The sequence below is a fragment of the Zootoca vivipara genome, chromosome 1, assembly GCF_965207765.1.
Source record: "Zootoca vivipara chromosome 1, rZooViv2.hap1.1, whole genome shotgun sequence".
Classification (NCBI taxonomy): Eukaryota; Metazoa; Chordata; class Lepidosauria; order Squamata; family Lacertidae; genus Zootoca; species Zootoca vivipara.
Genome location: NC_142582.1, coordinates 71,566,009 through 71,584,532, shown reverse-complemented (window position 1 = coordinate 71,584,532; position 18,524 = coordinate 71,566,009). Strand labels below are relative to the sequence as shown.

Here is an 18,524-nt window from a genome sequence, read left to right as displayed (position 1 = left end):
TCTGTCTTCAGACTTCTATTCCTTAATGTCAAACTGTTTCTCCCAAGTGGTGTAAATTTCAGAGGAACATTTACATTTGCGCTAAATGTATATGTGCTTTAAATATCCAACATCATTTTGAAAATGAACATTTGTGAATATAGAGCCTTTATTTAAAAACATGCCCATACATGAGTGTGTTTGGTTTTTCACTGAGTAAATCCCTGCTTGTTGTTCTTATTGTGCTAATGCTCTTTATTCTGTTTTACTCATACTGTTGAGATTCTCCTGATCTATCTAGGAGAATAGTGAAAAAGAATGGGATTGTCCTTTCTCTCATATATATTTTATTATATACTGAAAATTTTAGTAGTTCAAACATGGAAAATTAATATTTTCCAAATAGCATAATAAAACAAAAAGCATAATAAAAATATGACTTATAACAGACTTTGAGTAAGTGGTCTAAGTCAGATCTAATGACTTAGACCACTTACTCAAAGTCTGTTATAAGTCATATTTTTATTATGCTTTTTGTATTGGATCAGATTGTTATAAAATGTGTGAACTTTGCTGCATATATTGTTGTTTCTTCAGCTTGTAAACCACCTTGTGTGTAGCAATATAGAAAGCTGGTATGCAACATAAAGTGAAATGAGATGAAATAACAAAAAATGACACCTTCATGTTCAGAACCCAGCTACTGTTCCTCATTTATCATTTAACTGTTAGAATTTTTGTAGTAAATACAAATACTGTATATGAATTTAGGTTCTGTTGGCTTCAGTTGGTTTTTTTTTTAAAAAAAGAAAGCACAGGACCAAGTCTCACTTTACAACCACTTGTTTATATTTATGAAATATAGGGCTTGACTTTGTCCAGGAAACATAATGCTTTTTTAAAAAAATGGTTGTTACTGTACATAATATACTTTGAAGTAGTTCCTTTCCTAATTGCCTTTCCAATGTCCTAAGTTTAAGGAACAGCACTTATTTCTGTATCTTTGAAAAATTACTATATAAACATCACTTCAAACATGAATCATTTTAGACTCATACACTTTTTAATGTGTTCTTAATCATAGCAGCAAGAAAACTGCAAATGATTATTAGAACACAATAGATAATATTCAAAATTCTATTTTTTTTAAAAAATGAAAGGATCAAAGAAGTTCATTTAAGAGGGATTTCACATACAGCATGAATTAAGTCGCTAAATAATAGCACAGTAGTACTTCTCCAGCATTGTAAAATAGCTTAGAGAGAAGTATGATGCCTGTAGTTAGTGTAATGCATTGGTAATTAAGAGGGTGTAAGGTTAAGCTTCATTAACTGTTGTAGGACTGTGGCTTGGGTTTTATTATGCCCTAGAGAACAGAAGAAGAGAGAGAGGTCAAACTATTAGAACCTGATTTTGTTTAGTGCATCTGCCAAAGCAGGCAGAACAATGTAGCAGTTGACATAAGGAACAGAAATTCCTAACAGATATGAGGAAGATGCATTCTGATGTAGAAAAGCAAGATATTTAGTTGTACTGGAGAAGCAACAATTCCTGTGACAAGAAGCTGTGAAAGCACATACCATTTTAACTACATTAAACTATCTCTCCCTCCCCTTTCCCCTGTTCCTTTTGTTTACAAATCTCCCATAAAACCAGTTAATGTGAGGAATTCGGGGTTTTTTTAAGTATTAAATTCAAATCTTTCTAGTGCAGGTGCAGTGCCTGCATCCACGTTAAAATCTGTTTCTCCCTTCTCTCACATGGGATGAGCCTAGTTGCAATAGTATGATGGGCTGGTATGGAGAACAGATGTTCCCACATCTCCCATCCATAGCTGTCAACTTTTGGATTTGAAAATAAGGGATCAGCAGCCTCACCCGTCCCGGTATATCTAACACTCCAGGATAGCAGCGGGAAACGGCACTGGAATAAGGGAATTTCCAGCAAAAAAAAGGGAATGCTGACAGCTGTGTGGCTTGGAATAAGGGAGTTTCCCGCAAAAAAAAAAGGGAGGGTTGACAGCTATGCTCCCATCCAGTAGTCCTGACATGGTTGTGCTGCAGTGGTTTTGAAAAATACATACTGGCATCCTGTCCCCCACACTGTTCCAGTGCATTATTTGTTTCTGTGCACATGAACCTGGGAGTCAACCTTTTTATACCTACCGCCCACTAATGCATCTTTCTTGATGATAAAATTTCCTTACCGCCCACCAGTGCTCGATGGAAGGAGGATTCAGCTCGTACTGTAGAACCCCCTACCGTCCACCTAGAATCCTGAAACGCCCACTAGTGGGTGGTAGGGACCAGGTTGACAACCCCTGGTCTAGAGCATGTGTACATGCAGTTGTGAGTGAGGAGGAGGGAGAATCAGGGCTCTCTTGAGCTCTGAGGATCCTTGTGTGTGTGTGTGTGGGCACCGTGAATCATTTTTATAAAAACAACCTAATTGAATAGATTTACCTAATTAAATAGCCACCGTATTCGATACTTTAAAGAGTCTCTTAGAGTTACTTGTTAATTTTCCAGATACAAGAGGGAAACATTTTGTCCAAACATTTTACCTTCCCAAAGTAGAGATTTTGGTTTATTTGTTTGTTGTTGTTTTTTAAATCCTTTCAAAATTCAAGGTACTGTGAGTAATCATTTATTTATAACATTGAAGCCCCACACTTCCTACAAGTTGCTCAGGGTGGTATATACATTGTCCCCTCCAGGACCCCATTTTGAAGTAGGGGGTTTGGCCCAAGTGCACCAGTGAGCTACATAGCTGAGTGAAGTTTTAAGTATGAATATGCCCGTTTCTGATCTGATACCCCATAGTCACTATGCTAAACTGACATATATCTTAGAGGATCTATTTTTAATGTGTACAGATTACAGTACATGTTTTTAATTGCAACTTCACCATTTTGTTTCAAATTAGGCATCTTTACTTACTAGCATCGACAGTTTATTTCTGATGAGGACTGTAATTGACATTTTCTTTCTCTGCTCCTTCACCATCAGGCTAGTGACACTGGGGTGCTATAGTCATAAATTGTTGACTGCATTAATTTGCATTTATAGACTCTGAGATACCTCTCTTACACACACAATTTGGGTTTGGGGGTATCTTAAGTATTGCAAAACATTTGGAGGAAGTCATTTAATGGATATACTGTACCTCAATTGTATGTTCCTCAAACATCACCCTGTGAGGCAACCAGATGCTTGCTTTCTCATATGTCTGCAGCACAGATCAAATAATAATCTGCATTGATTCCGTGTGGTAACAAGAAAAACATTTAGGAATTCTTTAAATGTGCTACTGGTAAAAACAAGGGAGAGAACGCTGTTTAAGGAGAGACTACATTAAAGTGTTTCTTCTGGCTCTCAGCCACAAGATTTTAATGTGTAGCCTAGGACATTTGGTCACCTCTGCTACAGTGTGAGGCAGCCATTGCAGCAGCAGGTGTGCCCCTCATTGTAAGAGGCAGAATATAAAACAATGAGAAGCTTAGTGAGTTAAGTGACTGCTTACATGGGATTTATACTAATGATAATCTCTTCCAGAACAATGGCCTATGGCTGCACTGAATTGTTTTTGTATATAGCATACCGTTATCTTTATGTCAATTAAAGGGTTGCAGGTGTTACAGAGAAAACGGACGGCAGTTTTATTGAATACAACACCTGGGAAAGTAATTTAAATTGGATTATAGCTGCAAAAACATTTACATAACATTTGCCTAAAAAATTTTTTTAAGTAGCTTCTTTTAGTATTTGAAACAATGAGCTATATTACAATTAGCTTAACCAAATAATAAAAACAACTTTGCTTAGAGGTGCTGAGATTAAAAATATTCAATTCTATTTTTACTCCCAGATTAGTATCATTCTGTTTTATACTTGTTTATTCAGAAGTAAGTCTCACTGTGCTAATGGAGTTTCCTCTCAGAAAAAGCTTCCCATAAATTACCCCAAAGATTGGTTTAAAAAACATCTTCCTGTTATAAAACCGTCTTCCCTTCTAAGTATTTCATTTTTTTGGTTAGCAAAGACCAGCAAACATTTTTCAAAGACTTTCTTTGCTCTGAGTCATGTCAGTGCATGCAATAAAACTTTGGGGGACTCAAAGTGGGGTTTTCTCTGTGGTGTCATCATGACTTTGGAACTAGCTGCCCAGGGAAGTTTGCCAGGCGAGTGTAATGTAAGAATCTGAATGTAGAGTGAATCATTTTTTATTCACCCAAGAGCTTTCAAAATGGGTCTTTAAAAACTTTTTGCTCTACTGTTGGTTAGCGCTAATTAGCATTCATATTTGTCTATATCGCCATGAAGATTTTAGGTAGAAATTTGATGATAAATAAAGTCACTGGTCATTTTCAGGTGTTACCATTCCATGTGAAGAAAACAAGGGGGGCAACAGAGACAAAAACCAGAGGCAAAAAGTGTTCATGGAGCCACCACAGTTACATGAGAAGGCTCCCCACTACACACAGTCATCTCCATGAGCTGAGGATAATAAGAATGACAAGGCAGAGGGCAAAACTAGTGAGCACAACTGTGTCCCCCCCCCCTTTCTCAATGCATTTTCTTCTCATGGAAGCGTGATTTTTGTGAGGCAAATTCTACTTAAATATTGGATTCTCTGCACTTAAGTCTTAGGTGCAAAAATATATCTGCCAAGGACACAGGAAGCTTCCTTATGCTGAGTCAGAATATCAGTCCATCTAGGTTGTTGTTGTCTATACTGACTGGCAGCAAATCAGTAACCCCACTGCCACAAACACATTTAAAAGTCTTATAATGTTATTTAATTCTTTATTGTTATTTATCTAGCTCAGGCATCCCCAAACTGCGGCCCTCCAGATGTTTTGACCTACAACTCCCATGATCCCTAGTTAACAGGACCAGTGGTCAGGGAAGATGGGAATTGTAGTCCAAAACATCTGGAGGGCCGAAGTTTGGGGATGCCTGATCTAGCTGTTCACTAAATATATGTGTAGCTACATTTTAGCCTTCATGAGATTAGATACATTTTTAAGACCATGGAAAAGACAGCATAAAAAGTAATCACCTGTCTTTGTTTTTTTGTAAATACCATGATGAAAAATCAATCCGAACCAAATGGGCTGTAGCCAACAAAATCATCCCATTCGTGCAAAGACTTCCAGTTGTGCAACAGAACTTCACTTCTCTCTTTTCTCCCCACACCCCTTTCAAGTCCCCTCCAGAGGGAAACCCAAAACAGATGGGAAGGCACACAGTGGAGAGGGGGGGGGAGTTCCATTGTGCAAGTAGAAGACCTTGTGTGAATGGGACAACTGTGTTGGATACAGCCCTTTAATTATAATAACTGTGGGTCTAGCAAAGCAAATGGGAGCCTTGGAAGAGGGTTGATCCGCTTTAGGGCAGGCACTCGATCATACTGTTAAAAGCATTTTTACCCACATCTACTTCTCACACTGTCATTTGTCTTTTGTGGAATCCCCTGTCCCTTAATTAGGAAGAACTCTAGCTCAACTTCTGTAACTTATCTTAGTAACAATGTTACGATTTGTTCTAATGAGATAAATGGTGAGTGAACTTCAGTAGAATCACTTCCTTGAGCACATCTCATGCCTCTTGATTATAATTCTTATTGTACTCAAGTCTGCTTGAAGAGTGGGAATCATGAATTCTATATTTAAACCTTGGATCTGTTCCAAGACTCTTACAGATAATTACAAATTCAGTTTGAAACGAGGGAAGAAACTTCTAGGATGGCAACCTACAATACCAATTTCTGTTTTTAAAAAACTAACTTGCTTAATGTGAACTATTGTTGGGTGATTATTCTGTAGGCTTATAATAGAACCCGGTAAGAAAATGATTTCACTTTATTTTTATAAATTGACTTTTGAATTCCTATAGTTTGTCTTACTGTAGAAAGAAGGAAATTGGATCACTCAACTGCCCTTAGAGAGGTAGTTCTGGTTTGGGTTATTGGAAGTTGTAGTCTGAAACATTTGGAGGGCACCAGGTTGGGGAAGGCTGCTGTACAGGCTACAGGGAGAGGAATGTCAGTAGTTGTTGTAGCAGAAAGAAGTGCATTGAGATTTGTCTAACAGATGGTAGTGGATAGCAAGAACGCAACATAATTTGCTTACTCACTGTTGTCCTAATGATCAAAAATCTCAATAAAGGTCAGCAAGGAGCGTACACTGTTCCTTGACAATTAAGTCAGTTTGATTTATAGAGACACAACACTTCATAAACTATCTTTAAGCCAGACTATTGGAATACAGTGGTACCTCTACTTACGAATAACTCTACTTATGAATGTTTCTACTTATGAACGGAGCTCCGTCCGCCATCTTGGATGCGGTTTAGATAGGATTTTTTCTACTTACGAATTTTTAGATAGGGTTGCTTCTACTTACGATTTTTTTCTCCCAATGCATTCCTATGGGATTCGGCTTACAATTTTTTTCGACTTACGAATGTGCGTTCGGAACGCATTAAATTCGTAAGTAGAGGTACCACTGTATTGACCAAGTGCCTGACTACTAACTATCCTGACTAACATATATATTCAGGGAGTAAACTTTTTAAAAATAATAATCATTTTAAACATGGTATGCCACTTCAGAGCATTCAAAGCATTTCAGATTTATTTTGTTATAATCCATGGTATTTCTTTAAGCTAGATCACTATTATCCCTGTATTGCAGATGCGGGACTGAGAACTTAGTGGCAGATGCTAGATTTGAACTAGGAACTTTCTTATTTGCAGCTCAGTTTCTTAGCTGTTGCTCCACACTAGCTCTCATTTAGCCTATGTTTGGTGACCCTCTGCTTCTGGGTCACTGTATCAAAATTGAGATTGGGTGTCTTGCAAAGATACACGCTAGCATGCTAATTGCACTCTGGCAACTCATGCCATAGAAATAGGATGCCAGATCCATCAGGTAGGCCGTAGTATTCAAAAAACATTCAACACATTATCTCACGCACATAACAGTCTATTACTACAACACTTGGTCATCTGCAATATCATTGCCATCTTTTCAGCTGATTAGCAAGTTAGCTCCCAGTTGGTAGAATGCCTATATAACTAGGCCAAAAATAAATAAATAAAATCAGTGCCGTCAACTTGGTATCTACATTTCCACTGCAGTCACTGATCTAAAAAGCAAATGCAAATGTTACAGTCACTACCACAAATCATTTACTGCTACATTTACTGTCACATTTGTACAAACTTTTCTGACGTGTTAGTATTTATTTATAAAATGCATATGCATCTTTTATTTTTTTAATTCCCCAAGGTAGGAATCAGAAAGAAATGCAACCTTAATTCAGACTTATTTCAAATTTATTTCAGTATGTGAACTGAAACACCGCTATCTTTTGAAATGCACACTTCTCAGAAATATTAGTGAAAACAATGTGCAAATATGCATATGGGGGAGTTGTTGGCAAAAATGTTTTTAATTCACAAAAATGTGATAATAGGAGAAATGTGTCCATAAATGTATATGATTTTGTGTGGGGATTTAAGAATCTCAAAGTGATGTGGAAAGAGAACACATTGAATTTTGAAAAAAATGAGGAACTTAGAAAAACCAAAATCGATAGATTGATCCACCTTCCTCAAGGTATATAAAATTATAACATTCAACAGGCATTAATATTTAAAATGTTTATTTATATGGCTGTACAACATAGGAATGTGTGTACATTCAGCTATAAAATGTCTACATTAGAGAACTCTGCATAAGTTATTCCATTTAAGTACATACTCGAATATTGTATGAGATGTGTTTTGCAGTGCCACCCGCGTCCCTTTTGCATGATAAACCTATTTTGTGTAACAGGTTTGTATATGACTTGAGTCAAAGGATAGCAGGTAAATGGGATCATTGGCAATTTATCAGTTTTAGATCAGGATTGAATTGTCTTGTCATTTGTAAATGAATGAGTTCTTTAATTTTGATGCCTTGGCATGCTTGAAATAAAACTAAAGGAGAAAATTCAAACAAATAAATGCATCTGTTGATCCCAATGGTTTATGGTTGAGATTCTTATTGAGCAGATTCTTATTGTATGGCATTTCTCTGTTTTTAGCACTTTCCCCTAATAATTGGCTTTGAACTGCTGGGTTGGGGTTTTCTAGTATTTCTTTAGAAGAATTTCATGGCATGATTGAAACCTAAACTTCTGTCATATAAATTTTAATTGTGAACTGGTAATTATTGTATCAGTATATCCTGTTTGGGCTGTGAGGGTCTCAAACCCTTGAAAACTTAGGGACTTCCCATGCATGTGATGACAGGCTCTGGTGGATTGAGCGCACAAGACAAATAGTGGGTCCAGTGGTCATGTGGTGTAGAGGGAAACAAGGGGCTCATGAACCTGGGAAGGTAGCTCATCTAGGATAAGGCAAACTCTGATCCTAAACCTTTGCTGCCTCGTGGCAATACTCATTTCTGAGAAAAGCTTCAGGAGTAAATGTCAAGGAACAACCCGCACCTGCTGCCCTGCAGCCTCCATAATGTAATCTTTTTATTATTGTTGTTGTTTTTATTTGCTTTTCTATTACAGTTCTTCACTGGTATATAAACATTAGTACAACAACTGTTGCATTCAAAAAAACAAACAAAAAAATATAAGAAAAGGGGTGGGGTGAAAACTTCTTTTCATGTACTTCCCTTCCACTCCTTCCCTGGTTTCCTCTCTATTCCCAAGCTATCCACAGCTTCTTGTTCTTCTAAATTTTCCTCTCTCCTTCTCTTTTTCTCATGTTATAACCTACGTTGCAGAATTAGGCTCATCCTGCTAGATTGACTGTCCTATTATAATAATTTTTCATTTATTCTATATATAACCTCCAATCCTCATTAAGTTTTTTTATCTGTTTCTTATTCTATTAGTCATACCTGCTACTTCCACGTATTCCAGCATTTTATGATGCCACTCCTCTTTTGTTGGAACTGCGTCTGTTCTCCACTTTTGTGCAAGTAAAATCTGCACAGCTGTGGTTGCATACATCAGTAGACTCACTTGTTTTAGGAGGGTTTCTGTCCTTACTATACCCAGAAGGTAAGCTTCTGGGTTTTTGGGAAAGGATCTTTTAAACTTTTTTCCAGTTCATTCCATAATGTAATCTAGCTCCTATCCTATGCTTGCCTTTCTCATTCTCTCAGAATCAGGGAAGAAGGCATGCCACTTACATGTGGTTTGGATTACTTTTGCCACTGCAAATGTCTCTGATAGGATGCAGGAGCAAAAAACATTCTTGTGGGAGGCCAGCCCCAGCCCATGTGCCCATAGTTCACCATCCCTGGAATAAAGTGTCACTATAAATACCAGTAAATGATAAATGGCTTTAGAATTGAAATGGGCTTTGTAGGCCAGCTAGTTCATGTCCCTGCTCAAAGCAGAAAATCCATATCTAGAGCACCCCCAACACATGACTTTCTAGCCTCTGCTTGAAGACCTCCAGTGAGGTAAGCCCATTTCCAGGTAATTGGTTCCCTTGTTAAACTGCTCTTAACATTTTAACATTTTTCCTAATGTTCAACTGAAACCTACTCTAATAAAACTTAAACAGAATAGATCTAGTCCTGCGCTCTGGGATAGCAGAGAACAAAACTTGGTTCTCTTATTTGTGTTAGTTCTTGAGGCATTTGTAGAGTGCTAGCATGTCTGCTCTCATCTTCCCTGCATTCAGACAATATCCAGTTATTTCAACCTTTCCACATAAGACTTGTTTTCCATACCTCTGACAGGCTTTGTTGTCCTCCCCGAATCCATTTCAATTTGTCTCTTATCAGAGGCGTACCCAGGCTCCTTTGTACCCTTGGCAAGGAGCTGTATCGGCACCATCCAACCCTTGTACTCTTGGCAAGGAGATGTATTGGTGCCTCCAAAGCCAGGAGAGACCATGAACCAGAAACTAAAAAAGTTTCTTTTTTGTTGCCTCTCCTGCTCTACCAGTGACTTCCTTTGCAGTCGTCAGGGTCGGGTCAGGTCTGCTCTGCTCTGTCTCTCTCCTCCGCCTCCTGTCTGTCTGTCTATCTGTCTGTCCATCTGCCTTCCTCCTCAGAGTGAGAGGCATGATTTTTGTGCCCCCCAGCCTGCACCCTTGGCAGGGGCAAACCTGGCCAACCCCTGTCTATAATATATCCTCAAAGTGCAGCACCCCAAACTGGACACCGTTATTCATATGAGATCAGAATCAGATGGAACTATTACTTCCTGTGATTTTTGTTACTATGGTTCTACTAGCAGCCTTGTGCCTGGTATTGCTTGGGAATGTCATCTTGATTGAAAATGGCATCCAATTATATCCAAACATAGACAAAAATCTACTACTTGATCATACAAAACTTGGTTCAGTTTACCAATCAGGTAAACTGATTTCTAAAATATATAATAGGTTAATTAATGCAGCCTAAAACTGCTTAAGCCTTTTTTGCAACTATATCACACTGTTGATTCATGTTCAGCTTGACAGACCCTTTTCATGGATACTACTGCCAATCCAAGTATCTCCCATCTTATTCTTATACATTTTATACCAATTTGGCTAAATGCAGCTTTCCATTTGTCTCAATTGAATTCCAGCCTAGTTTTCTATCAAGATCTTGAATTTCAGTCCTGAGGTATTAGTTATCCTACCTGTTTTTATGTGGTTTTCAAATCTGATAAGGGTTCTCTCCACCCCTTTATCTAAGTCATTGATGAAAATATTGAAGAGCACCAGGTCCAACCCTAAGGTAGCGCTCTCAAAATTTCCTTGCAGTTTGATGAAAAACTATTAATGAGCACTCTTTGAGTATAGTGTTCCAACCAGCTGTAAATCTACATGATGGTATTGTTATGTGGCTCATATTTAATTAGTTTCCAAACTGAATATAAAAGGTTACATTGTCAAATGACTTGCTGAAATCGTTAGAAATTATATTGACAGGCTTCCCATAGTCTACTAAGTAACCCAATAAAAAAGAGAGATCAGATTAGTCTAGTAGGATTTATTCTTGACAAATCCATGCTGTTTCTTACTAATCACTGCATTGTTATCAGGATGCTTACAAACTGACTCCTTCTCTGGTATCAAAGTGAGACTGGCTGGTCTGTAGTCTCCTGGATTCTCCTTTCTCCTCTTTTGTGAAAATTGAGGCAAGATTTACCTGTGTCTATTTTTGTGGCACCTTATTCATTCTCTGGAATTTCTCAAATATTATAGATCAAGGTTCTGATGGCACATCCACAAGTTCCTTTAGTACCTTGAAGTGAGCTTCCAGTACCATCATTAATCTTCTTTAACAATATTTCCCTAAATGTTTAATAAAAGCAGCTTATCTAAAACGTTTATGATTTTTCATTCAGGAACTTCCCTCACCTTTGCTGAATACTGCTGTAAATGAAATAGAAGAAGAAGCTACAGCTGTGAAGTCCAAACAAGATTCTCAGGAATCCATGAGAATAGCCTGGCGTTACCAGAACATACCAAAACTGGAGGTAAGTTTTATTTCATAGTAATTTCTTCAAATAATAATGTATGGAAAACTGAAAGTATTTCTTGACAAAAAATTTCCTGTTAAAATGATAAGCTAACTACACCATTTAGCACTAATTCCAAAAAGTGTTTTGCCCCACCTTAGGCTTATAATACTAAATGTCGGAGCACTTAATAACTCTTTCATTCTCTGTTGATTAGCCATTGAAAATATTTTTCCAGTCACTTTGCTGGTGTGGGGAATGGCTGGGGGAGGTATTTTGAGAGGAGAGTCAGCATAAATTGTTGAACACCTCTCTATTTTCTGTTGATTCTCTCCACAAATGTACCCACTCAGCCTTTCGTGTTTCCTTAGCAAACATTGGCTTGGGAATTATTGTTTCCCAAGAAAATGTGTAGTGGGCTATACTGTCATAAGAACAGTAAATATTAAATTGTAAAGGCTTCAGCATCAGAGCTGTAGAATTTAATACACAGGTTTTCAAGAAGTATCCTTTCCATTTATACAAGAAAGCTTTATAAATTTATCTGAATATAGAAGCGTTTTTATAGGTTGAATGAATTGTACTTAGATCCCTCTAGTGAAAGCATGGAATTGAATCAAGCTGTTGACTTGCTTATCCATGTGCGTAATAAGTAAAGTAAGCACTTGAGATTATATCAGCTTCACTGTCACTATAAACTAATCGTTATGAAGGCAGCATGTAAGAAACAAGCCCAGTGGTCAATTCTACAGAGTTTACGGTTGTTAGTGTTTTGTGAATTATATTTCTCCCTAGGCTAGCTATTTTCTTGTGCAGAATAATGGTATGGTGAAATCTCTAAAATTACATGCAATATTTTGGTGTCCATAGGAACTTGTTTTGTTTGGCTTTAGTATTTTATATATCTGATGTAAGTGTAGTGAACTGCCTAGTAAGTTCAAGCTTATTCTAAGGAATATAATTGGAATATGACAAAATGATTTTACAAGGCTTGGCATGTTTGGTTTTCTTTGTAATTGCACAGACATGTCTATGTATTCATATCAGAGAGAAGATTTATATATGATGACATGCCAAATCAAAGACCCTCCAGGATGATTATGTGACCTCATCAATTTTTATTAATATGAAGCTTGATATAGCATGTTGAACCATCACAAAACAGACTTAGTTCATATGAGGAGGTAGGGGGAAGGAATACCAACATTTGAAAAAGCTGGTATTTTTGAGAAGTACAGTTAAGCTTCCCAGTTTGCTCCAATAATATACCATGTTTCATTTTATATTATAATGGAAGTTATATGTGATGAAAATGGATGTGAGGTGTAATCCGATTTAAACTGGTGGTTGCATAGCTAAAGCTTTACTAAGACTGGACTGAGGTCAGAGTTGGGAACTACAAGTAAAAACTCTCTAAGGTACCATTGGGAATGTTAAGCCTCCTGGAAAATTATTCGGTCATGAGTAATTGTGGTAGAGCAGATATCCTTATACATTCCTGGTGCAGGCATAATTCTAGTGTTTGCCACAAGCCTCTGTCTGAACAACTAAATGCCAAGTGCATATGCTCCAGTTCCAGCCACTCTTTAAAACTACCTTGCAATCCTTGTCTCTGAAGTCAGCCTGTCCACCAGTCAGATATTCATTAGCTACAATTCCTGCATTGCAGGGGGATGGACTACATGATCCTTGGTGTCCCTTCCAACTCTACAATTCTACGATTCTATGAATCATTTCTCTATTACCTACCTTGTCACTTCTGTTTGTCAGTACCTTCCTCTATGCCTTGGGTGAGTCTGGACAGAATTCAAAGGGCTGCAAATGCATGAGGGTTTTTCAGCATCCACTTCCAGGGCAGTCTCTCATGACCTGCAAACAAGCTGTCCCCAAATATCAGAGGGACTCTCTAGGACAGCAGTCTACTAGGCACAGGCCAGGGGACTATAAGTGGAAAGGAAAATTGGCATATGCTCAAATCCATATAGAAGTGCTTTGCACACTGTCATCCTGTCAACTGCTCCTGCTCTCCTATTTCCTAGTTGGCACAATTTATTTATTTAAGGTAACTTGTATCAGGGCTTTCAGACCCAGCACCAGAAGTTGGCATGGTGCAGCAAATGCCATCATCTCTTTGTTTTTGGTTTTTTAAGTATTTATTATCATTAGAATTAGGATTCCTTATTTTAAGGTCCTTTACTTATTTTAGGGCACAGCTCTGATAAGAAAAGTGCTGGGTTGCCTGCCCACCCCTGTCAGACCCACTGCTGCCCACACCACCACTGCCACTCCCCACTCCATTCTTTGGTAAGCTTGTGGGGTGCACTAGGGAAGTGCTGAGAGGACCAGGAAGGTATCTTGCCCAGGCCTCCCTGAAACCTGAAACTAGTCATGACACCTGTCCAGTATAAAATAATGCTCAAGGCTGCTATTAAATAACAAAATATAAACTAAAAGACAGAGGAGTTTAACATATTAACCACTTTCTTGTAGATAGTGCTCTTGAACTGATGCAGTCAGAGCCATACTCACTGAATGGCATCTCAATGGCACCTTAACCATAAAATCAAGGAGAATTTACTTACTCTCTTTCTTGCATAGTGTTAAGAATTATTATAGCATTTGTCACATTCGTAGCCAAACATTGTTTGACATTTTCCAGTTATCTTTAGTTTCCCTGAGGACTAGTTGGAAAAAAGGGAGCAATTTTTTGGGGGGGGGGTCATTTTATACATATGTTATGTTTCCAGATTAAATTGGTAGATTAGATTAAATCAACCCAATATACCAGAAAATTAAATCTCAGTATCAAAAGTACTGTATAGGTAAATGTATCCTAACTAGTAACTGATACTTTTAAAATAAAATGTATCTTGTAATTTCCACACAAGCATAGGGGAGTGAGTAGTGGTAAATTTGAGAGATCCACATTAGTTTCATCCCCTTCATGCTTCCTTGGAAATTTTTAAAGGTGTTAGGAGGATCTTAGGAGGAGGACTTACAGTTTGACAACTCTAATGTTGCAGGTACATTGTCTGGGCAGCAAATTCCAGAGGCTTAGGTAGTTGTTAAACTATTTTATTTGTAATTGGCTAACCATTTGATAGGCAAAGTAAAAACAGTAGGTATTCTGTAGGTTGTATCAAGCAGGTAAAGTGTGTGTTCCTTTACCCCGCTGTCCCCAATCTCTCTCTCTCACACACACTCACACACACTCTTTTAATGAATGAACTGCTTGTATTCTTAGGGCAATATATAAACTGTCACAGCATGAAATCAATTTTCTGCCTTGATTCATCCTAAATCTGAGAATTTCTAGCACATTAGTATTTCAATTAGAAACGTTAACGGCAGACGGTAGCATAAAGACATATTCTGCTCCATGACAACTTAGGTTATTTCTCCTTGCGGAGGCTAGCTTATAGGAATCCAAGGAAAAGGTAGGCTTGAAACCACATTCAGCTAATAAATTTATTATCTCACGCTTAAAAGAAATGTATTTTTTCCTTCCTTTTGCTCTGTCTCTGTGGTCACACTGCTGCTAAGATAGATTATTCATGCTTACTTGATTCAGGTGGGCTTTTTGCAAGCTTCCCCACTAGGCCTGGGAATGTGGTACATTGAGGTCTATTCATAGGCTTCTGACATAGTCAGGCTTTTATTGCCTGGTGTTTTATTGCGACCAAATCCTAGTCTCCACCCAGTTTGTAGGCACTGTGCTCATTCTTTAGAATCAAGAAAGGTTATCACCTACCTTAATCCATGCAACTGTGTGGATTAGGGACACCAGTGTTCCCCAGGATTCTCAAAGAGGATCCTGGAAACTTCTTGTTTCTTCTCTTTTGCTGTCTGTACTAAACTCTCTTGGGCCTCAGTGAGGATTTGCATCTGAAATAGGCAACCTGGAGCTTTTCTCAATGAAGACATCAGATCAAAGTTCAGTTAGTCAAGGCCTTTCTAAAACATTAAAGGGGCTTGGACTTACACAATAAAAAGATGAGCTCTGGCAAAGATTGCAGTAAAAACATTCTGATCAGTAATCCGGATAAAGGATAGATTATAGGGCAAAGAACAGCTCTTGTTTAAATTGCTCTGAGAACCCCCAGACGAAATAACTTGGAACTTCTGGATTTATTTTTAAACAATACTCATATTTTATTTTATGGTCAGATTTTGCTCTATTTTATTACACTTTGTAATATTTAATAACAAAATAAAAACACAGATAGCATTTTAAAAATAATTGCTAAGTACCTTCTGCATTCTGGTATAGTATAATAAAGCAAGGTTATAAAAAAATTTGTTTTTTGTTAGCAGTGTTGAATTTGTTAATATTTTTATTTTTTTCTTATTAAAGCTTTACTTTTTCTGTTAGCTTAGGTTTTTCAAACAATGTATTGTTGGAATACAGTTTTAATGTTCATTTTTTACTGATTGTTTTTTAAAATAAAAACCATAATAGACACAAAGATTTGATTAATTTTTGAATTTATATCATTATAAATACAAAAACCTGGTATTCAGCAGAGCAGTTCTTTATGTATGAATGGCCACCCACAAGTCTGGCCAATTTTCTATAAAATGGGCAGGAGGATGTGAAGTTAAGACACACGATAGAACAAGAAGGTCGAGTGACAATGAACAGTGTTTTCTTACTTTTGTGTGCGTGCATAAGTGAAGCTACAATAACTTCTAGTTTATGTAAAAATTGTCATCCTGCTACAATACAACTTTTTCACAGCAAAATTCTGTAGATGTCTACTTAGAAGTAAATTCTATTGAGTCCAGTGGCACTTAATCTCATGTAAATGTGTCTGAGATTGCAGTCCCAGTAACATATTGTTCGTTTGTTTTCATGTGTTTGAAACAAGAGAGAGAGAGAGAGAGAGAACACAATAGAAGTTATTCCTCAAAATGTTCATGCATGCAGCCATTAATATTTTAGTTACCTGGCTCATTTACCGTAATTTGAAAGAGTAAAACAAAATTCATATTATTTGTAAAATGACTTTTATTATAAAAGTAATTTGAAAATTTGATTCTTGAACTGTTCAAAATATCCAAGTGATATTTTGCCTTTTCTCTATGGTTACTGCAATCTGACGAGAACAAATGGGATGAGGATGCATGTTTCTGCAATTCACATCTTCAGTTATGGGAACCATGCACACAAAAAAGAGCTACATTTACAGTTCCCTGGGGCTTCTTTTCTTCATTCAGCAGTCAAACTGTGTGCACAGTTGCCAAAACTGGACTGGGAATCATTTTTTGCATCAGTCACATTACTGTGCCTCTTAGTATTGTCAGCAGCAGTCACATTTTTGGCAGTTTTGGAATATGACTCCAGACCATTTTTCCTTCTCATGTTTCTTGAAGGAAAGTGGAACAGGGCTGCTACATAGAGACTTCCCATCCTTCTAAACATGTAATTGGTGCTCTCAAGCTGATAGTAATGTCCATGTAATGAGATGGCTGAACTGTCTGCATCCTCCAGTGAATCAGGTCATGATGGCTACATAATCTATCCAGTGCCAGAGGCTATATCCCTCTGAATACCGATTGCTGCAGAACATCCGTAGGAGAGTTTCTGGGCTTTCTATAGGCATCCAGTTGGCCACTGTGGGAACAGAATGTTGGACAAAATGGTCTACAATGGCTTCCTATATGTTTTAGTCAATGTGTTAGCACTCTGCTCATCTGTTGTTGTTGTTGTTGTTGTTGTTGTTGTTGTTGTTGTTGTTGTTGTTGTTGTAGAAACATGGTTATTTGAAAGCAAACTACGTTTAGCTAGGATACTAATCAGTAGGATAAAATATCTTCAGTTGACTGTTCAGTTGCCCACCAATTACAGTATTCAGCCTATCAGATAATGCCAAAATTCAGGCATGTCTTTTGTGTATGTAGAAGACTACCTTCACCATATGGATATCTGATGGGGACAGCAGGAATAAAGGCCCTTTGTTTCTCTTATTGGCTATATGCTGAAACAGCAGGCATAGCTGAACTAGAACATGGGCAAGGAGACGCATGAAGTAAACAAAACACAATTGCTGTGTCACCAGTAACATTTGCTGTAGGAAAAAGACCAAGCTGCAAAACAGCAATTCCAGCTTCAGTCTGAGTGGAAAGACCGGCCTTATTTTGTTTGGAGAGTACCTGGAGCACCTCCCTGATAGCCTGGCCTGCATGGTTGCTTAATTCTAACATACACAATAATTCCCCAATGGCTGAGGTTTGCTCCATGGGAAAACATGTGTATGTGTCAGAGAGGGGTGGTATTGTGACCACTTTCATTGGTGTAATGTGCTGACTTTAGTAGTAGTGTACACTTAAAGTACAGATTATGTGAAAAACCTGTTGAAAAAATAGGTATTACATTTTTAATTGTATTTTAACAGGGGAAACATATGCATTATTTTCACAGGTGACCCAAGCAGCCTGTTCAAAATTTGGACACTATTTTGATTTATCAAAAACAATGGCTCCAGAATTAATCCAGAACATAAAGTGGTATGGCTTTCCCCTTCTTGAAGAAAAGGTTTTGTATCCTGATATAAAATCATGGTGAGTTTGAAAAGCTTCTAATTTTAGTTGTTTGCACAAAAACTGAGGAGGGTTTGGAGGGCAAATTTCATAGACATAAAATTGTGTGCAAATAATTGTACTGTCAGGAGTAAGTTGGTCAGGCATCAATATTTATAGCAAAACCCTTTCCTTGCCATATTCCAAGCTCCATCCCTTGCAAGAGCTTCCTCTCTTAACTGCAGAGATCTTGGACTGGACAATATATGGTACAGGTTGTAGTAAGGCTGCTTGTGGTGCTTCTCTGTGGGTCCACAAAATGTAGTAGAACTAATCTGCCCAAACCACTCTTATGTCTGCTGCAGCTTATTTTTTAAACATCTATCTAAATTGAGCAATAATAAATCCCGTTGTCTCTGATTAGTGGAGCTTGTTTGGAAGGAAGACCTGGGCATTGCAAGGGCCCTTGGTGCACCCCATGAGCTCTGCACAATTAGCTTTCTTCGATATGCAAATTTGCTTTCTATTTGCATATTGAAGTAGTAGGCTGTT

The 18,524-nt window shown here is 37.7% G+C and overlaps 1 protein-coding gene across 5 annotated transcripts in view; it reads left to right on the top strand.

Annotated features, from left to right (window-relative positions):
- ELP4 (elongator acetyltransferase complex subunit 4) overlaps positions 1 to 18,524 on the top strand; it is a 152,455-nt gene that overhangs the window by 25,785 nt on the left and 108,146 nt on the right. For all 5 annotated transcript variants that reach the window (XM_088653799.1, XM_035117904.3, XM_035117893.3 and 2 more), the window contains exons 4-5: positions 11,340 to 11,471; positions 17,875 to 18,014. In XM_088653799.1, coding sequence (XP_088509925.1) covers positions 11,340 to 11,471; positions 17,875 to 18,014 — 272 coding nt within the window. The remainder of the gene's footprint in view (positions 1 to 11,339; positions 11,472 to 17,874; positions 18,015 to 18,524) is intronic.